The sequence below is a fragment of the Gadus chalcogrammus genome, chromosome 12 (assembly GCF_026213295.1).
Source record: "Gadus chalcogrammus isolate NIFS_2021 chromosome 12, NIFS_Gcha_1.0, whole genome shotgun sequence".
NCBI classification, from domain to species: Eukaryota; Metazoa; Chordata; class Actinopteri; order Gadiformes; family Gadidae; genus Gadus; species Gadus chalcogrammus.
The window spans coordinates 27,955,485-27,972,675 of NC_079423.1; the positions used below are offsets into that span (position 1 = coordinate 27,955,485).

A 17,191-nucleotide genomic window follows, 5' to 3' on the forward strand; every position below is an offset into this window, starting at 1 on the left:
AGAAATAGGAATGCTGCTCATATCAGAGAACGACCCCCACCCTTCCCTGGTCCCCACCACCTACAACCCTCCCCGTCGTCTTCACACCGTGGCCCACAGAGAGAGAGAGAGAGAGAGAGAGAGGGAGAGAGGGAGAGAGAGAGAGAGAGAGAGGGAGAGAGAGGGACGCTACATGGCGTCGTAGGCGTAGTTCTCCATCTTGACCGTCTGCCTGATGAGCAGCTTGGACTCGCGGCGCTCCTCGTTCTTGATGGACTTGTTGATGTCCATGATCTTCTCGCAGATGTACTTGTTCACCTTGGAGAGTCTCTGCGTGATCTCGGCGCTGTCCGCCGTCTCCTGTGACACGCGGTCGTACAGACACTCTGGGGGGAGGAGGAGAAGTGTGTGTGTTTACCGTGTGATCTTCAATAGGGCGAGTACGCAATAGTGATCTACAGATATATCGGCCGATATTTGAGATTTTTGAATATATATTTATTACATTTTCCCCGGCATGATTTTTTTTTGTTATCATTATTGTGTAATTTTTATGACGTAAATTGAGGGAGCAAAAGCAGTTTCGGCTCCAAATATCGGCTCAAGAAAATCGGTATCGGCGTATCGGTCATCGGCTAAGGCTGATGAAAAAAGAATCGTATCGGTCCTAAAAAAATCCATATCGGTCGATCCCTAGTACGCATGCATCACAGGACGGCCGTACGACCTGTCCGACCGCATTAGCCCCGCCTTTGAGGCCCATCCTCCACGGGCCTCAAAGGTCACGGGTCGCGTGTGTTGACGCCCTCCTACTTGCTTTACCCTTGCAGCTCGCGACCTTGTTGCTCTTCAGGACCTACCCACCCAGCCTGAACCCTCTTTAGCTTATCCCCGTCCACACGGTTCATTTGGGCTTTTCTGCCCTTATACTGTCGACGCTGGTGGTCAAACCCCTTTTGACTAGAGTATCTCTAGCCTAGCGCGTCCGACTGAAGGGGCACCCCCCCCCTGACCAGAGCCCCTTAGCAGAGCATCTCTACTTTAGCGTGTCTGACCGAGTGGGGGTAGCCCACTACGCCCTTGCAATATATGTTTAAACTCAAAGGAGGTTTGCACCGGCGGAGTCAAGAGGTGGACTCTCTCTCAGCTTAAAACAAATCCGCGCAGGGCAAGGGTTTAGCTGTCCGCGGCTGGCAGGAACCAGCCCTCTGGGGCCGTGGCATTACCTCGGACTATCTTTAACTTGCTGGGTGAGAGCGGGGGTTTGGGCAGCGCGTCCTTCTTCTTCTTGGTGGCCACACCGGTGACGCTGCGGTTCTTCAGGGTCTCCGTGCCCCAGATCATCACCGCCAGGTTCTTGGTGAACTTGGAGTCTCCCTGGGTGCGCTGGAGCTGGTGCCACTTCTCCTCCTCCACCCAGATGCCCCCTCCTAGATGGACCTGTGGGGGACGACACCGCCCAGATCAGTACACATACATGTGCCCGAAACACACACACACACACACACACACACACACACACACACACACACACACACACACACACACACACACACACACACACACACACACACACACACACACACACACACACACACACACACACACACACAGCAACTGAAAGTGTTAGGGAATGAACTCAGCGACACTGTTGGAACACCCTAATCCCCACTGGTTTAAATCCAGACTGGTTTTTAATCCAGACTGGTTTAAAACCACTCCGATCACACAGAGATTAATGACCCCGGCCAGCAGGGGCGGATCTCCTTTAACCAGCTCACACTCCATCCAATTAGGTAAGGGAACACAGGAGAACATGATCAAAACTCTGTTTGAAGCTGACATAGTCTTCAGTGTGTACTGTGTCGTTTTATGCGGAAGTCTGCAGAAAACTTCACGACGACAGGATCACCTAGGCAGCGTTCTCTAGGCAATCGGTGTGAGCAAACGTATCACAGGGCATCATTGACTGCCTCCCGTATCCTCACCTCACTTATCAGTGCAAAGTCTTTAGGCTCGCATCCAAAGGGCTTTTTCCCTGGGCAGCTCATGTACTTAGGGCCCCCAAGCCAGCATACACAAGCTCTCAAGTTCAACACACACACACACACACACACACACACACACACACACACACAAACACACACACACACAAACCTGTCAGTCACTTTAAATTCCTCTGCTGAAAATAATTAATACGGGGTCCCTGATGTAGGAGGAGAGTTCTAATTTGCTTGTGTTCTTCACGCTTCACGTGGCTACGGGCCCCAGAGCTTGTAGTACCAATTCCCCCCTGTCATCCGCCGACAGGACGACGGCTGAATTACGGTGTTTGGGGGGCGCAGAGAACCCTAACAGGCTAATAAACACTGATGATGGTGGTGGTGGTGGTGGCCGGCAGAAACAATAATAATCCTCTCAACCTTGTTTACCTGCTCGGGTAGGGCGGGCGGCCGCAGAAGGGGGTAAAATAACTCGAAAAAACTAGGGCTGATTAACTTCCAACACCGTGTTCCCTGAAGTTCACGCGTGTTGAGAGGAAATAGGCCGCTTCCCATTAAATCACGCCATCTCCACGGACGCACACACAAACAAAACGCCCACAAGTGGCCGGGCGGCGGTGAGCCAAGGACAAAGGAGGAGGAACGGAATGGGATCACGGGGTTAACGGGGGTTAATCTCAAATTATAGCTCCGCGATAAGGGAGAGGAAACCAAGACGGGGGGGGAGGAAAACGGTGGAGGAGAAAGGGTCGCCCATCGCGGCGAGAGAGAGAGGGAGGGAGAGAGACGTGGCAGAAGGAGCCGTGAGTCATGTCTGCTATGAACAATGATGATGAGGAGGAGACGGAAAAGGAGAAAGCCAATTAAATCGAAAAAAAGGGGCGGATACGGTGGCGCGGTGGGACTGACCTTGCCGTCGTTGCAGGTGTACACCGCTCGCGGAGACGGCGAGTGGCTGGAGCTGGTGTTGGCTTCTTCCCTGCTCATCTCCTGGACCTCTACAATGGGCTCCACCGCCTCCGCCTTCATTGTCTGAGTGCCATTGTCATGCATGGGCTCTGGGAGACGGGAGGGTGAGAAGAAGCCATATTTGTAGTCCGGAAGTACACAAATCCTGAGTCTGAAATGATTGAAATGATTAATAACAAAACTACAACACTACTCAGGGAAAAATCACAACTGAGTGGACCTGGGATGCGTCTCAGTATCAGCGGTTCCCCAGCAGAAGGTGGCCAGGGGGGGGTTTTCCCCGATTTCTAACCTTGGAACGGCGCCTGCCTGACTCCTTGCTTACCAGCTCGGGGCCAGAATACCCGGTACCGGGAGACAGCCGGTTATTTTAGCCCAGTGGCTAAAGCTAAGCTGACTTGGTGGCGGGCCACTCTAAGCTCCAATTTAGCTGATGAGTTTTAATATTGGTCGGTGCACTCCATCACCTGCCGACCGTCGCCCTCGGGTGCTGTAATCTTCAGCCTGTCCTTTAGATGTCATGCCAGTGGGCCGGCCAGCCAGTGACATCCCACAGGGGACAAAGGCCTGATGCAGCCACTAGCCAGGCCCGGGCCTGCCATTTGTTAGAGAGCTGTGCCGTTCATGGATACCTCATGTCCTCTTACTCCACCTTCAATCTCTATGCACCACTGAGCTTGTGCAGACAAATGCAGCTGGACTCCCGTCTGGATGACTATTTTTGCATTGTGAAATACATCAACAGGAAATATTAAGCAAAACAATCAAACCTAACCCAGATGGAACAGTCCAGCCACAATATTTATTTATCTTAGTTATTCTGAAATAAAAAGGCCTATTTTTGGACCAGGGAAACCACCAGTCCAGTCCAGTCCAGCTGTGGGGAGGTTTTTGTTTTGTACACCTCAAGTCAAGTAGAGTCAGTCAACTTTGTAAAAAGAAAAAAGAAATACAAGGGGAGATCTTATGTTTTCCAGTCATATGGACTAAAAGACAGTTACTGTTCCAGTTACTTTGGGCCAGAACCAGCCAATCGCACATGTTGCCGTCTGTTGCATCTCATGCTGCGATATGTCTTATCATTAATGTGCCCACCAAGGCTGTCAGCTGATTCACTTTGATTTCAGCACCCAGTGAGACTTCCATTTAGAAGAGAAGTGCTGGTTCAACTCAGTGTGCCAACAAGACCCTTTTCATAGCTCCAAATCGAACAACCCTTTTCTCATAACAAGCATTTCCTAGCTTCAATAGTAACAGGCTAATGTTGTTCACATCACTTCCACATCAAATTTCTCCAACTTGTGCCAGCGTCCTAACATCCCCTCGCGGCATTATGCAAAGCACATGTTAAGAAGTTTGTCTAGCGAGCATGAATTATGGCCCTCTCAGACGGTTTAAGCCCCAGGGCTGAGCCTGTCACTGCCAGGAATGAGCCCTTCTGCTTGACACCTTGAAGAGCTACGTTTGCTCAACATTTCTCATTGCACTGCAGCCTGGTTGTGAATTGATTACTTGACTATTCACACTGGAACATTGCGATTCACACTAGAACATTGTGAATAGTCTACAACGTTGAGGCAGCCAGATCCATCTAATAAGTTCCTAGAAGTGGCTCTGATTGAAAGCTAGCGTCTACTGTGGGAGTTGAGAAACAGGCTCCAAAGAATGACACGATATAGTGTCATGTGATTCAATATTAATCCGGGCCTTGTTTGAAGAAGCTGGATTTACAGGTAAAGTTGAGTAAGAAATCAGAGGAAGCCACAATTTTCAGTTTCAGTTTCAGATACCAAGATAACACTACTTTCAGTTGAGCTAACGTGACGACTCATGCTGTGAACTAGCCTGACATAGCCAGACCAATTCGCAAATGCATATTAGTATGGAACCTCTCAGTTCATTTTCAAAGAGTCGTTCCCAACGGTTGCAGACCAAAATTCCTCTGGAATCAATTGGATGGACCTACAACCAAACAGAGTAATGAAACGCGTGACAAAACAGTCACAGCAATCTTTGTTGTTTATGAAATGCCTCACTTTTCTTAAAAAATTAACTATTAAAAAATAATAGATTAAGGCCGTAGTCAGACAAAGAAAATCTTGGCTTACTGAATTTCATCATACTGTTCGACCAATCGATTGGTTGGAAAGAAATTAAATCTGCACTTTATCTTAGATTAACTTAATCTGCCACAGAGCACTGAGCGCATTCTACCTGGTAGACTCAATAGCGTGTGATTACTGTGTGAAGGAAGACCGTGGCTTTCAGATCCACTCTTGGTCCAAATCACTCAAACATCAGATACATTGTTCTGCATTTGTCGCTCCAGTCCCCAAAAATAATGGATTAAGAAGCGCTTCTCTCCTTATGAAAGTAACACCAGCGATTGTCCAACCAATGAGTGTATGGTCGGACAAGAGGCCAGAAGTTGGCAGCCCTAATTAATATACCATAATAATACACCTTTTGTTATTTTAACCACCAAATAAAAACAAAACAACTGTCTCCAAACCCTAGATAGGCCTCAGTTAACCTTGCAGAGCCAGCTCCTCCAAGTTGACGTAGCGCTAATGATTGGAACAGGCTGTGACTTTAACCAATAAAAGCACTGAGTTCAGGTCGGCTTGGGAATACACTGATCAATCACAATTTGAGGGTGATAGAGTATGGCTTTGAGCCTATCATGAGAGTGCATTTTCCAGGTTCAACCCTTTTGAGATTGAGTGAACAAGTTCCCGGAATTTAAACCAGCTGCTCTGAATCCGCAGGAAGGTGCATGCTCTATTCAGAGTTTGGGCTAAGGTTAAAGATATCATAACCTTCTACTTTGGTCCCTGATATTGATAGAAAATTCTGATGTGCGTGTGTGTGTGTACGCAGGCATGTGCGTGTATCTCGCCTCTCACCGCTGCCCAGCCTCATGAGAAGCACGTCCTGCAGCCGCCTGTTGAAGTCCCTCAGCTCCTTGACCTCCGTCAGCAGGCTACCGTACTCCTTCAGCTTCTTGGCCTGCTGCACCAGCTGCCTCCGCGTGCGCTCCAGCTCCTGCTGCAGCCTCCTCATCTCCTCCTCCTGCTGCCTGTAGCTGTGCACTAGCTCCTCGTACAGCACCCGGGGCACTGCGCCCGCCGCCGCCGCCAACGACTCCTCTGACCCGCAGTCCGTCTCCGCATCGTGCTGCCGCCGCTGGTCCAGCTCCTCTGGATGTTCCTCTCCTGGGAACTGCTGCTGTTGCTGCTGCTGCTGCTGCTGTGGCCGTCGCTGGTGGTGGTGGTGGTGATGGTGGTGCTGATGGAGATGCTGTTGCTCCCCTTCCGTGTCTTCATCTTCGTAATACCCGTCCTCCTCCTCTTCCATGAGCCGGTCTTCCTCCAGATAGTCCTCGCCCTCCGTGCAGGAGCTGGCGGCGTTCCTCTCCAGCCGTGCCACCACTGCCGCCAGGCTCTTTGAGGAGGTCGAGGTAGGGCGGCCGTGGTCCTGGGGCGAGGCCTGCACACCAAAACAACCAAAATCCAACTAAAGTTTCCCCAAGATAAGGTCATTGATCTGGACTCACACAACCCCCGGACCAACCATCCAGTCATCTATGGTGTGACAGGGCAGTCAGATTAAAAAACATTTTTGGGGTTGTTACGACATGTCTTAATGTTTCCCAGACTAATTCAATAGGAAGAGTGGGAAGTGTCAGGGAGATCCTTGATGAGCCGCTCAGAGGATTTGTCTGAAAGGGCAGCTGTCCAGAGTGCTGAATTTGTGTTAATCCTGCATATGGTAAAAAATAGTGTATGGGATTTTGGGCACTAGCCAAACATAAGCTAATGCCACACTGTATTATAAACATACCCATCATACCATGCTGTATCATGAACATATCCATGTTACACACGCATGCAAATAAACACACCCACACCATATGTAGTAAGGCAAAGAACTTCCTTATTACCTTGTGAATTACACTATTACACAGCTAGCCATCATGAAACGAGAATGTATGCTGCAAGCTACAGTTTCAATCCCATTGCCAATGTTTTTAGATATAAAGGAAAATGGTAATCATACACAATCCTCCTTCTATAAGAGGCTATTTTAGTCCCACTTCAAGTGTATGCTAATATCTTACCTTTTTATGTCTCAGAGGCAGCCTATCCTCTTCAAAATGGTTCTCAATTGAATTTCCTGAATATTTGATAGACATCTTGGGAATTTTCATCTTCTTTTGCATTATACTGTCTTCAAATTCCTCTACAGTCTCTGTAAAATGCAGAGCCAAAGCAGCAAGCCAGAAAGGAAATGTGTCAGTGAACATCCAAACTGGTAAAAACTTTACATACAACCGTTCCTCTTGTATATTCCAGACTCTTACTTGATCCATGTGTATGACATAGTTTTCTTTAAAATAACACATTAACAATAAACAAGTAACACAACAAGTACACATTATCATTATTATTAAAAGTTGATCAAGCTTGATACAAAGAAAAATAACTATATATCTGTCTGCTGCACTTAAACACAACTTATGCTTAAACAGCTTTGAAATGTAGTTAAAGACCCCAGCCTGCGGACGGTAATGAGGACTGAGCTTATGTTACCGAAGCCATACAAAGCATACTACTTTGACAGAATCCAGTGCATTGGAATTCGGGCATTTGGTAGTTGTTGATGTCGCACTAAGCAGTGGGATACCACACAAAGTTAACCAAATAAGCGGACAAACTTGTTTCTAATCCACCCGAATATGTATGAAACGTGGCAACCAAAGGTTGTCATACGTGTTAAAAATACAATTTCAACTAAGGGTGAGCATGCCAGCATCCACGTTAGCTATCCGGCTAAAACACAGAGCGAGGCAAGGTGCTAACGTTAGCGGAGAGTTGTAAACAACGTCGAATGTACCGGGTTGCATGCCACGTAGTATGCAGGATAATCACCGATCACTCGCCGCATACATACAGTGTCCGAACACTTTTCACTTTAGGTAACATATGACTTAATGACATTATGTCAAGATACGGCTAACTAGCTAACTTTAGCGCATTTAGCAAACGCAGCTAGCCATATCGCTGGCTAGCTGGACGTGATCTTGTTGTGGCTGTCAGTGCGAGATTCATGCTGCCCCGGTCTTGACAGATCAACCGAAACACATGTTCGGCTTCCGTGCACAACGATGATATTCTGGAGACAAAGACACTGCGTTAGACAAAAGAAGTGTGGCTACCTAGCCAACTTACCTGCGAGCGCAAGGATCTGTGCTTCGCACGGCTGGCCTGTGCTGTCATTCTCTTCAGTTCTGTGAACCAGATACACCTTCTGATTATCAAAATCTGTTTTGTGCAGGGGTCTGAAGTCTTTCACATTTGAAATGGGTAATGCGTAGCACATGTCTTCATCCAAGAACCTCACAAAGGCATACATTATTTACTTATCTTTGGTCCTACACTTTGGATATGGTTGACAGTTTTTGCCTCTCTAAGTATTAAAAATATATACACAAGGGAGGGGAGTTCTGCGCTCGGCTACTCTGGTCTGGTCCCCATCACTGAGGTTCATCACTAGGCATTAGCAATGGACTTTAACAATTAAAGATAAGGAAAACGTCAATCGATATAACTATTTTTTAATACTTTATTTAAAGCGTTTTTTACGCAATTGGTTTAAATATATGCTTCTTTCGTGTTTTCTATGTATTTATAAAATTTCGTTAATTAGCGTTATTAATGTAATGTAACTACATTACTGGAGTCTTTGCCATCAATGAACTCATCAATGAACAATGGCAAATGACAAGAATTGCATGACTCAGAACCCCTCTACTGTCCTTTTGTTTCAAATAAATTTGGCAGTTTAGGTACACTCAAGTGGGAATAAACCCCCCAAGATAACCACCTGCCGGGTGGAATTTGTTCTGTGACCAAACGTGAGTGCCTTTTGTTTTTCCAGAATACTCTTTTGATATGTCCCTTCATCGTCAATACTCGATTCCATCTGTCAGAATAGGATGGTTTTCCTAGCAACAGTCAGGTAGTTAAATATTGGGATGAATTCCTCTCTGCTGTTACTCTAACACGGAGCTCCACAGTCGATAAACTGCCCTAACTGTTTCGTTCTGCTTTTGACTGCCATAATTGAAAAGTAACTGATGCAGAACTGCGGATAGCTTTTCTCCTCTGTTTTGTTGTTTCATAGTTTGCTGGAATGGGTGGGTTATGATTATCTCAAATGCCAGGCCCCCCACAATGTGCAATCTCTCTGCTATACGATGGTTCTTCTTGTCAATCCTGTGTGTGTGTGTGTGTGTGTGTGTGTGTGTGTGTGTGTGTGTGTGTGTGTGTGTGTGTGTGTGTGTGTGTGTGTGTGTGTGTGTGTGTGTGTGTGTGTGTGATATAATAACTATGACAGTGACTGCATTATTAATCACTCACTTATATATGTTATATAATTATATTCTCAAACTATGAAAAGGAGCACAATAATACAAACATTTAACCCTGGTTATTGCAAAATGTTGTTTCAAAAAACGTATTCAAGGAAAAATAAATGTTAATGGGTTGACAATATTTTACGTTTAAATACAAATGCATTACATTATTATACAGCATTACAGAGACAGAGGTATACATGGGAATGTAACCCCAATGCTGTGGTATAGTTGTCTCATATACAATATGTCTAACCAACACCATGCCGTCAATATACTGAAAGGCCAGAGCGCAGGTGAGAAATGGGAGATTTAAGCATCTTCTTAACACGCCTAAGGGAGGATTACTGTTCATCTAATCTTCTCTTAAATGGCCCCACCGGCCCTCAAGGTTGGCTATGCCACCGCTCAGCCGCTAAGTATCAGGTACCTACACTCTTCTAAGTGGCCAAACTTCCCAGAGTTAAGGCACCCGATACTTCCAAGTGGCCAAAGTTTGGGTGGCATACAGCCCTGTTTTAGAGTTACTGCACTATCCTTCTGCGGATCCGGCTGTTCGATCAAAAGCCCTACCACAGAGTAAGTGACCAGCGCAGCGACTAAAAAGCGACACAAAAAACATAAAAGTGTGTAATTCCACCAAAGGTACAAGATGACGAATACAAGCAAACTTTAAAACACATGCCAGTTGATTTTAAGGAATCCTTACGAGATAGCATTGCCAATCACGTCGTGACCCCTGGGTGTGTGCTGTCTCAAGATAAGCGGTGCTGTTTGTCGCTATGTTTCCTCTACGGCAGCGGTTGGTGGCGTGCGCACTGCAGTCGGGACAGAAGCCAGACATCATGTCCTACCTATTAGCTCCACGCTGCCAGGCTCATCTATCTTTATTGGCCATCCATTAGCCTGTATTAGAGGGAGACACATGATAATAGCAGTAATGATGTTGATGATGGAATTAGACTGCAGGGACGAACGTCATCGCCGCACCGTTGGGGCCCTGAATCATGAGGACAGACCCTGAGATGAAATCACGGGGCCCCGACGACGCACACACAGATGGATGGACGGATGGTACCAAACGAGCACTCCTCTGTGGGGGATGTGCGTACGTGTGTGTGTGTACTTGTGTGCATGTGTGTGTGTCAGTTGTGTGTATGTGTGTGTGTGTGCGTTTGTTTTTGTGTGTTTATGTGTGCGGAAAAAAACAGTGTACAGGGTGTTAGTGTGGGTGTGTAGTGGGCCGGGACACAGCCCACACAGACAGCCAATCAAAATGCAGCACCTGTGCCAATCTGCGGGACGAACAGACGCTGGCACAGGTGCGCGTGATGTTTGGCAGCTGCTGGAGCCAACCAGAGAGATGGCATAAAGATGACAGACCCGGTGATGGCGGAACTCAGCCGGGCATCAAATGGACAGTAAGGAAGAGCAGGATTATTACAGCCAATTCCTGGAAAAACGCCTCAAGCATCGAAAAATCAAATGAAATCAGGACGACGGGATACGGTTTATAGAAGCTCCCACGACTTTGAAAGACGTTGAAAGCGTCTACAGAGTAACCTTGTTAAGGTTTGCATACTGGACCCACATTTTGGGCCCGGTATGCAGACGGTAATAACTGTTCCCAGTCAAGAGTAACGCCCGTTAGAGTCAGCTCACCGGTCTTTGGCTTATTTTACCTCTTAATTAGCTCCTCATGAATTACTAATCAACCGTGAAGTAGGCAGCCGCCAATTTAAAACGTGATAGTCCATGAAATGACCAGCAGAGACTCATACAAGCACATCAATTACCCATGCTGCAGTGCCCGAGGACAGACCTTTGAACTGATAGGGAGGGAGCGAGAGGTAAAGACAGAACACCAGTGAGACAGAGAGATAAGAAAGTAAGACAAAGAAAGAGAGAGCGAGAGAGAGACAATCACGGAGACAGAGGGGAGAGGAGGGAGTGCGAGACGGAGACAGAGGGAAAGAAAGAGAGAATGACACTAAGGTGAGACAGAAAGAAAGAGAGGGAGACAGCGATAGACAAAGAAGGAAACAGAGGGAAGGAGACAGAGGGTCAGAGAGAGAGAGAGAAGGAGAGAGAGAGAGGGAGAGAGAGAGAGAGAGAGAGAGAAAGAAAGAAGTGGAGAGAGTGCGAGAGAGTGACACACAGGTAACAAACGTACATAGACAAACTTTATTGAGTAAATCCTTTCATTAAGTATTTAGTCTGAGATCTTTGCCGGCGATGACATCATGTGGTGCATTTGGCTTGACCCAGCCAGGAGACATTGATCTTCCTTTTAAAGCAACATAATGACCAAAACGGAAACATGGAGGGATCATATTTCAGCCCTGGTCAATTCAGTTCATTAGAGATGTTCGAGTGCCTGCTGGGGCCCAGTATTGAGCCATGCGAGTGTCACCAGGCTGTTAGCCTCTAGTTAACCAGCCACACACAGAGAAGTCATGAAACTGTAAAACACGTTGCCAATCGAACAGCAATCTACAGGGAATGAGCAGGGAGATTATAAACAATGGAGGGAAAAGGAACGATTTACAAGCTCCGTTGCTTCCCGTGTGGGACCCCAAGTTTGTGCTTTTCTGTCTGTCTGTTTGTCTCCCTGACCGACTGTCAGTCCGTCTGAATTTGTCTGTATTTCTGTCTGTTTGTCCGAGAGGGCAACAAATGTCAGACACGACACAGCCAAATCCTGAAAGTATGAAGGTAGATCCCGGGGTCTCCTTCAGAAGTGTCCCCTTAACCCTGATACTTTCACAACATCTCCATGCCTCTAATCTCCACTTATGGACAGCCAGGTGAGCAGCAGCCACATGGGCTGGGGGGGGGGGGGGGGGGGAGGCTTTAGTACGTTGGAATGGAGCTCATCCTAATGGCATCAATCTCCATCCCTCTCCTCCCTCTCCCTCTCTCTCTCTCTCTCCCTCGCTCCCTTGCTCCCTCTCTCTCTCTCTCTTGCTCCCTCTCTCTTCTTTCTGACAGCGGCCACGGAGGGCAAGGCCACTGGATGGGATTGAGGAGAGGAAGAGAGAGAGAGAGAAAGCGGGGAGAGAAAGAAAGAGAGGGCGACATTGGGAGAGAGAGGGAGAAAGGGGGAAAGAGAGGGAGATTAATATAAGGAGAAAGAGGGGGGGAGAGAGATTGAGAGAGGGAGACAGAGGGAGAGATAAAGACAGAGAGAGAGAGGGGGGGGGGAGAGATTGACTGAGAGACAGATAAAGACAAAGACAAAGAGAGCGAGAGAGAGAGAGGGGGGGGGAGAGATTGAGAGAGAGAGACAGAGGGAGAGATAAAGACAAAGAGAGAGAGAGAGAAAGAAAGAGAGAGAGAGAGAGAGAGGGGGTGGGGGGGGAAGCGAGACAGATGTGGCCGGCAGAGAGCCCCTCTGTGACGCGGCGTCTGACAGCAGGGAGCCGATGGGATTGGCGGAGGGACAGGGGCAGCGCTGCATGCTGCAGAGCAGCCTGCCTCACAGGTGCACAGCATCTGACAGATAATAGCAGATCACGCCATGGCCAAACAGGCCTGTCGCCAAGCCAGGGAATATGGGGAGGAGAGGGGGGGGGGGGACCAGACAGTGGGATGGAGGAGGTGGTGGTGGTGGTGGGGGTGGTGGTGGCTGGGTAGATGGGGGGATGGGGTGGTGTGGTTGTTTGGGGACGGTGGGGGGTTGTTGTCGGGAGGCAGAAGGCTTTGAGAAGCAGCGGTGTTTACTTTAGCCCCGACAACACACGCACACAAACATATGCGCACACACGTGCACGCACACACCTCCGTACACGCATACACCCATTTGCTAGTCAAGGGCAGACAAGGTTGCTGCTGGAAATCCCTACACAGAATCAGTGTGCAGCTTACTGTAGACTGGGTGGGAGAAGGCTGAGATGGATGGGAAGTTTAATGCAGACATAGGACGCTGTAAGAGTTTGAGGAATCACCTCAAACCGGTAAACTAATTTATAGCACTTCAGTGTATTGTTATTATCTTAAACGCGCTATTGTCTCGGCCGCTTTGTCTTTGTTTGGGTTTTTAATTTCTGTTGAGGAAGCAGTGAGTCTCTAGAGCGCAATGAAAGTCATTTGTTTACTCCGAGGCAACTTATTCCCTGCCTTTGCTCATTCTAATTCATGTTTTTATTCATGTCCAAATCAGATTTTCATCTTGGTGTGCAAATCTATATAAGGAGTGTTGACGAATACAAAGGCCTTCTTTGTGTTAGTTCAACCGAAATACTGCTGACAGGGAGCTCTGCAAGTGCATTAGTTTATGACCGATGCCTTATCATAGCTCAAGACTGGTCAAAGCATGGCTTGGTGTTGGCCAGGTAGATTTTACTGGCTTAATAAGCGACATGATAACATTATTATGGTGTGTGAAGTGTAATGTACCTAGAATGTACAATACAGGGAGACCCCGTTTTAAAGATGAACTTGGGACCATCGGACGCCACAGTTTTGGTGAGACAGCCGACGAAAAACATCCGTTCATTCATTACTCAAAAGGTATGGTTAACTTCTCTGCTGCTGCAGAAAGCAGAGCACGTGATCTGCTGATCTGCCAGGTGCTATTGCAACAGGGACACACGCACGCACGCACGCACGCACGCACGCACGCACGCACGCACGCACGCACGCACGCACGCACGCACGCACGCACGCACACACGCACGCACACACAGCATGCATTGGTTATTAATGAGCCATAGAGAAATAGCTCAGACAAACCATAACTGTATTGTCCACTAAGGAAGCAGGTAGGAGCACAAACAAACACATAAATCTCAGAGCCAGACTGAAAGTCAGCAGCAGGATGGAACCACCTCCCAGTTTGCTTAATTTGACGGATTGCACGCTTAAACGCCACGCCCATAATTCAACCTCCTAAAACAAAACAATTCACAAGCACAGAGACAAATATCCAATCGATTACCTCAGGTGAACCTCTGTGGTTGTCAAAGGAGGACAGATGCATCCTTTGGATTTACTCAGCAGAACGCATCCACATGATTAATGTGGCCCTTCATATTTTTCCCCAAAAGTTTCTTTTTTAAGTGACAGCGAGACAAAGACAGAAAACAAAACAACGACACATGCACAGTGCGTTCCTCGCCAGACGATCTGCATCGCTTTGGCATAACACAGATGTTTTTCCAAAAGATGATGTTAATGCCCAAATGAATTGCAGTCGGATTGCGCTGACCAGATCATGAGTCGACTAGAGTAGCTCTATGACTTGTTTTAATTCGTTGTTTAGACAGTACTGGAAGTTAATTGGGCTTTGGCAATTCGAAAAACATTCACTTAAACTCAATTATTCTTTAAAAAAGACCCACTTCCTGTGCCGACATCTTAATTCAGGTCATGGATGATCTAGATAATTGAGAAATATTGGCAAAAGTAGCCTCTTTCTCTTTCTCTCTGTCTCTCTCTCTCTATTAAACTCACTCGCACAAACACATAGACACAAACTCTATCATTCACACACTCAGTTGCGCTCTCTCTTAGACATGCTCATAGGCAAACTCTCAAAATCAATCCCAGTGCAAACTCACTCGCTGACACAAACTATCTCTGCCTCTCGCTCTCTCTCTTTATTTATTACACACATGCACACACATTCACATACACGAAAAATCTCTATCCATCACACACTCGCTCTCTCGGTTAGAAATACTCACACCTCTATCACTCCCACTGCACAAACTCCCATACACAAAAAAATCTCTTCATCACTTACACACTCACTCTCACAAACTCTTTCTCGCTCACACAAACACACATGCTAACACACACACAGACAAAAAAAACACAAACACACACACACCACACGCACGCACAGACGCACACACACACACCCCCACAACCACTACCAGAGAGCTGTTAGAACAGCTCTCTCCCCCAGCCGTGACACAGAGACAGAGCGGCATCAAGCTCCATTATCCAGTGCCTATGCTGTCGGACACAACAGGCTGCCCGGAACAAGAATCCAATCAGCGCTCTCGGGGAGGATTTGGTCCAGCGCGGCGCACAGCAACACTGGTGCCACGGCTGGGGACAAAGAAATAATCTCAGGGCTCACAGCCTGTTCACTGCTTGTTTACCGCCTGCTGACCAACGGCCACCAACACGTATTTTCGTCTTAAGAAATGACCAAAAGAGCAAAAGTGTGATGATATGATGTTGTTGTCACACACTGGGCATTTATTGACGTGGTCAACTGTGCGCACTTATGCATGGAGCCACGGTGAAACGGGTGATATCCACTTCTGTGAGTCACGCAGGCTGGCGGAGGTAAACAGAATAAGCGCAAAAAAAAAAAGCCGTCCTTAAATCGGGTTAAATGGGGTTTTACAATCAATTTGATAATGATTCGAATTTCGAATACTCATTTGGTGAAAGATATCTCACAATATTTCTCCCGACTGTACTTTGCCTCTTTGTCTCTTTATTCCTCCGCCCGTCTGTCTGCTGTGTGACTGGTGAATTATCGCCCTCATTCTCCATTCATTAGCATGCTGATGCTTATTTAGCCACGCTGCTGAGGAGCTTTCAAGAAAATCAACTGGAAAATAGTCAATACCAGGCGGCTACCAACCCCCCCCCTGCCCGCCCTGTCTCCCTTCCCTTCTCCCCGCCATCCATTCCAGTCCTTTCTTTGTCTGCTTTGAGTTTTGTTTTCCCTCCTCCTACCCATTAAGATGAGAGGCAGAGTTTCAGAACCACGAGGTCAGATAAAAAAATGCAAATGCGCGATGAGACTAGATGTAATTAGGCCCGCTGAACGGATGCATTTTTGTCATCTTTCTTGAACAGCTGCTTGGGTTTTCACAAAGTCGTGGTAGTATTTGATACTTTTTTGTTTTTCCCCTCAATGGTTTGTCTTTGCTTTTGAATATGGCAGTTGCGAAAAATGGTGACTGTGTGACAGACATCATATCAGTTTGAGCACGTTATGACATTTCAACCAGTTAGGCCCAAAGAAAAGATATTGGATCAGCAGGTAAGGTCAGCCCAACTGGTTCTGCAGGAATGTTACTGGTTTTGTCCCACAAAGGAATGTGAGGTTGATGTAACACCTTGTTGAAAATGCCATGTTTAGAGGATCTCTGCCTTCTGTTCGTGATTTGGAGGCTGCGTTAAGACAGTGAGTGCTGCTGCATCAAAAACGGTCATAGTGGCTCACACCATCGTCCTGGACGTTGAAATACGATTTCCGCTTTTCCTACTCAGAAAAAACACTGTGCAGTAAGAGCAACGTTACTCCCTGTCCCAGCATGCAACTCCTCGTGACGTACCACCGCCCTGGTCAGTACCTACAAACCGGGCCTGGCAGAGGTTTATTTGGAATCAATTATTCAAATGGCTTGATTTGGTTGTTGAATTCTAAGCCCTCCACAACCCTACTCTCTTAAGTCCTCAAGTAGGCAAAGAAAGAGTCCAAGTAGGAAAAGAAAGCCGAAGAAACCCTTGAAGCGATGGATGAAGAGGCTGGAAGTGTAATAAGTGCCGGTTGGGCAAACATAATAAGGCAAAACAATTAACAATGAGTTGAAATAAGTCAAAAACGAGGCAACATTAAAATGAATGACTCATGAATAATAAGTTCAGATTAATCAGAGCAGCACAAAAGGGCAACGATGAAAAGCTATTAGGGTCACGGGGTCAAGTCCATGCGTCTGCGATTAGCATGCAGAGTTAGTAGTGGAGTAGTGGAGCGAGTAGCCCCACAACCCTGAGAACAAGCAGTAACAGTACTAGCACACGACTGACTGCCTCAGATGTTACTGCCAGCGAGACCCCAATACTCAACAAC

At 47.1% G+C, this 17,191-nt stretch overlaps 2 protein-coding genes across 3 annotated transcripts in view; both read right to left on the reverse strand.

Annotated features, from left to right (window-relative positions):
• The window catches only part of LOC130392799 (cytosolic carboxypeptidase 6-like), a 131,368-nt gene that overhangs the window by 59,278 nt on the left and 54,899 nt on the right, over positions 1–17,191 (reverse strand). The window lies entirely within an intron of this gene.
• On the reverse strand, positions 118–8,457 carry bend5 (BEN domain containing 5). Of its 2 annotated transcripts, none has more exons than XM_056603626.1 (6): positions 8,183–8,457; positions 7,072–7,202; positions 5,858–6,440; positions 2,892–3,040; positions 1,206–1,419; positions 118–365 (listed from the first exon to the last, which is right to left on the reverse strand). In XM_056603626.1, the coding sequence occupies exons 1-6, from the start codon at positions 8,364–8,366 to the stop codon at positions 169–171; spliced, it is 1,458 nt and encodes a 485-aa protein (XP_056459601.1). In that variant the 5' UTR covers positions 8,367–8,457; the 3' UTR covers positions 118–168. The 2 variants fall into 2 exon arrangements, with proteins under 2 accessions (XP_056459601.1, XP_056459602.1); XM_056603627.1 differs by having other exon boundaries at positions 7,848–8,276.

Coding starts and splice junctions, on each gene's coding strand:
- bend5 (XM_056603626.1), bottom strand. CDS start 8,366: ATGTATGCCTTTGTGAGGTTCTTGGATGAAGACATGTGCTACGCATTA. Junction 6,441..7,071: donor TGCCTCTGAGACATAAAAAG/GTAAGATATTAG, acceptor TTTGGTGTGCAG/GCCTCGCCCCAGGACCACGG. Junction 366..1,205: donor CAAGTTAAAGATAGTCCGAG/GTAATGCCACGG, acceptor TCCTCCCCCCAG/AGTGTCTGTACGACCGCGTG.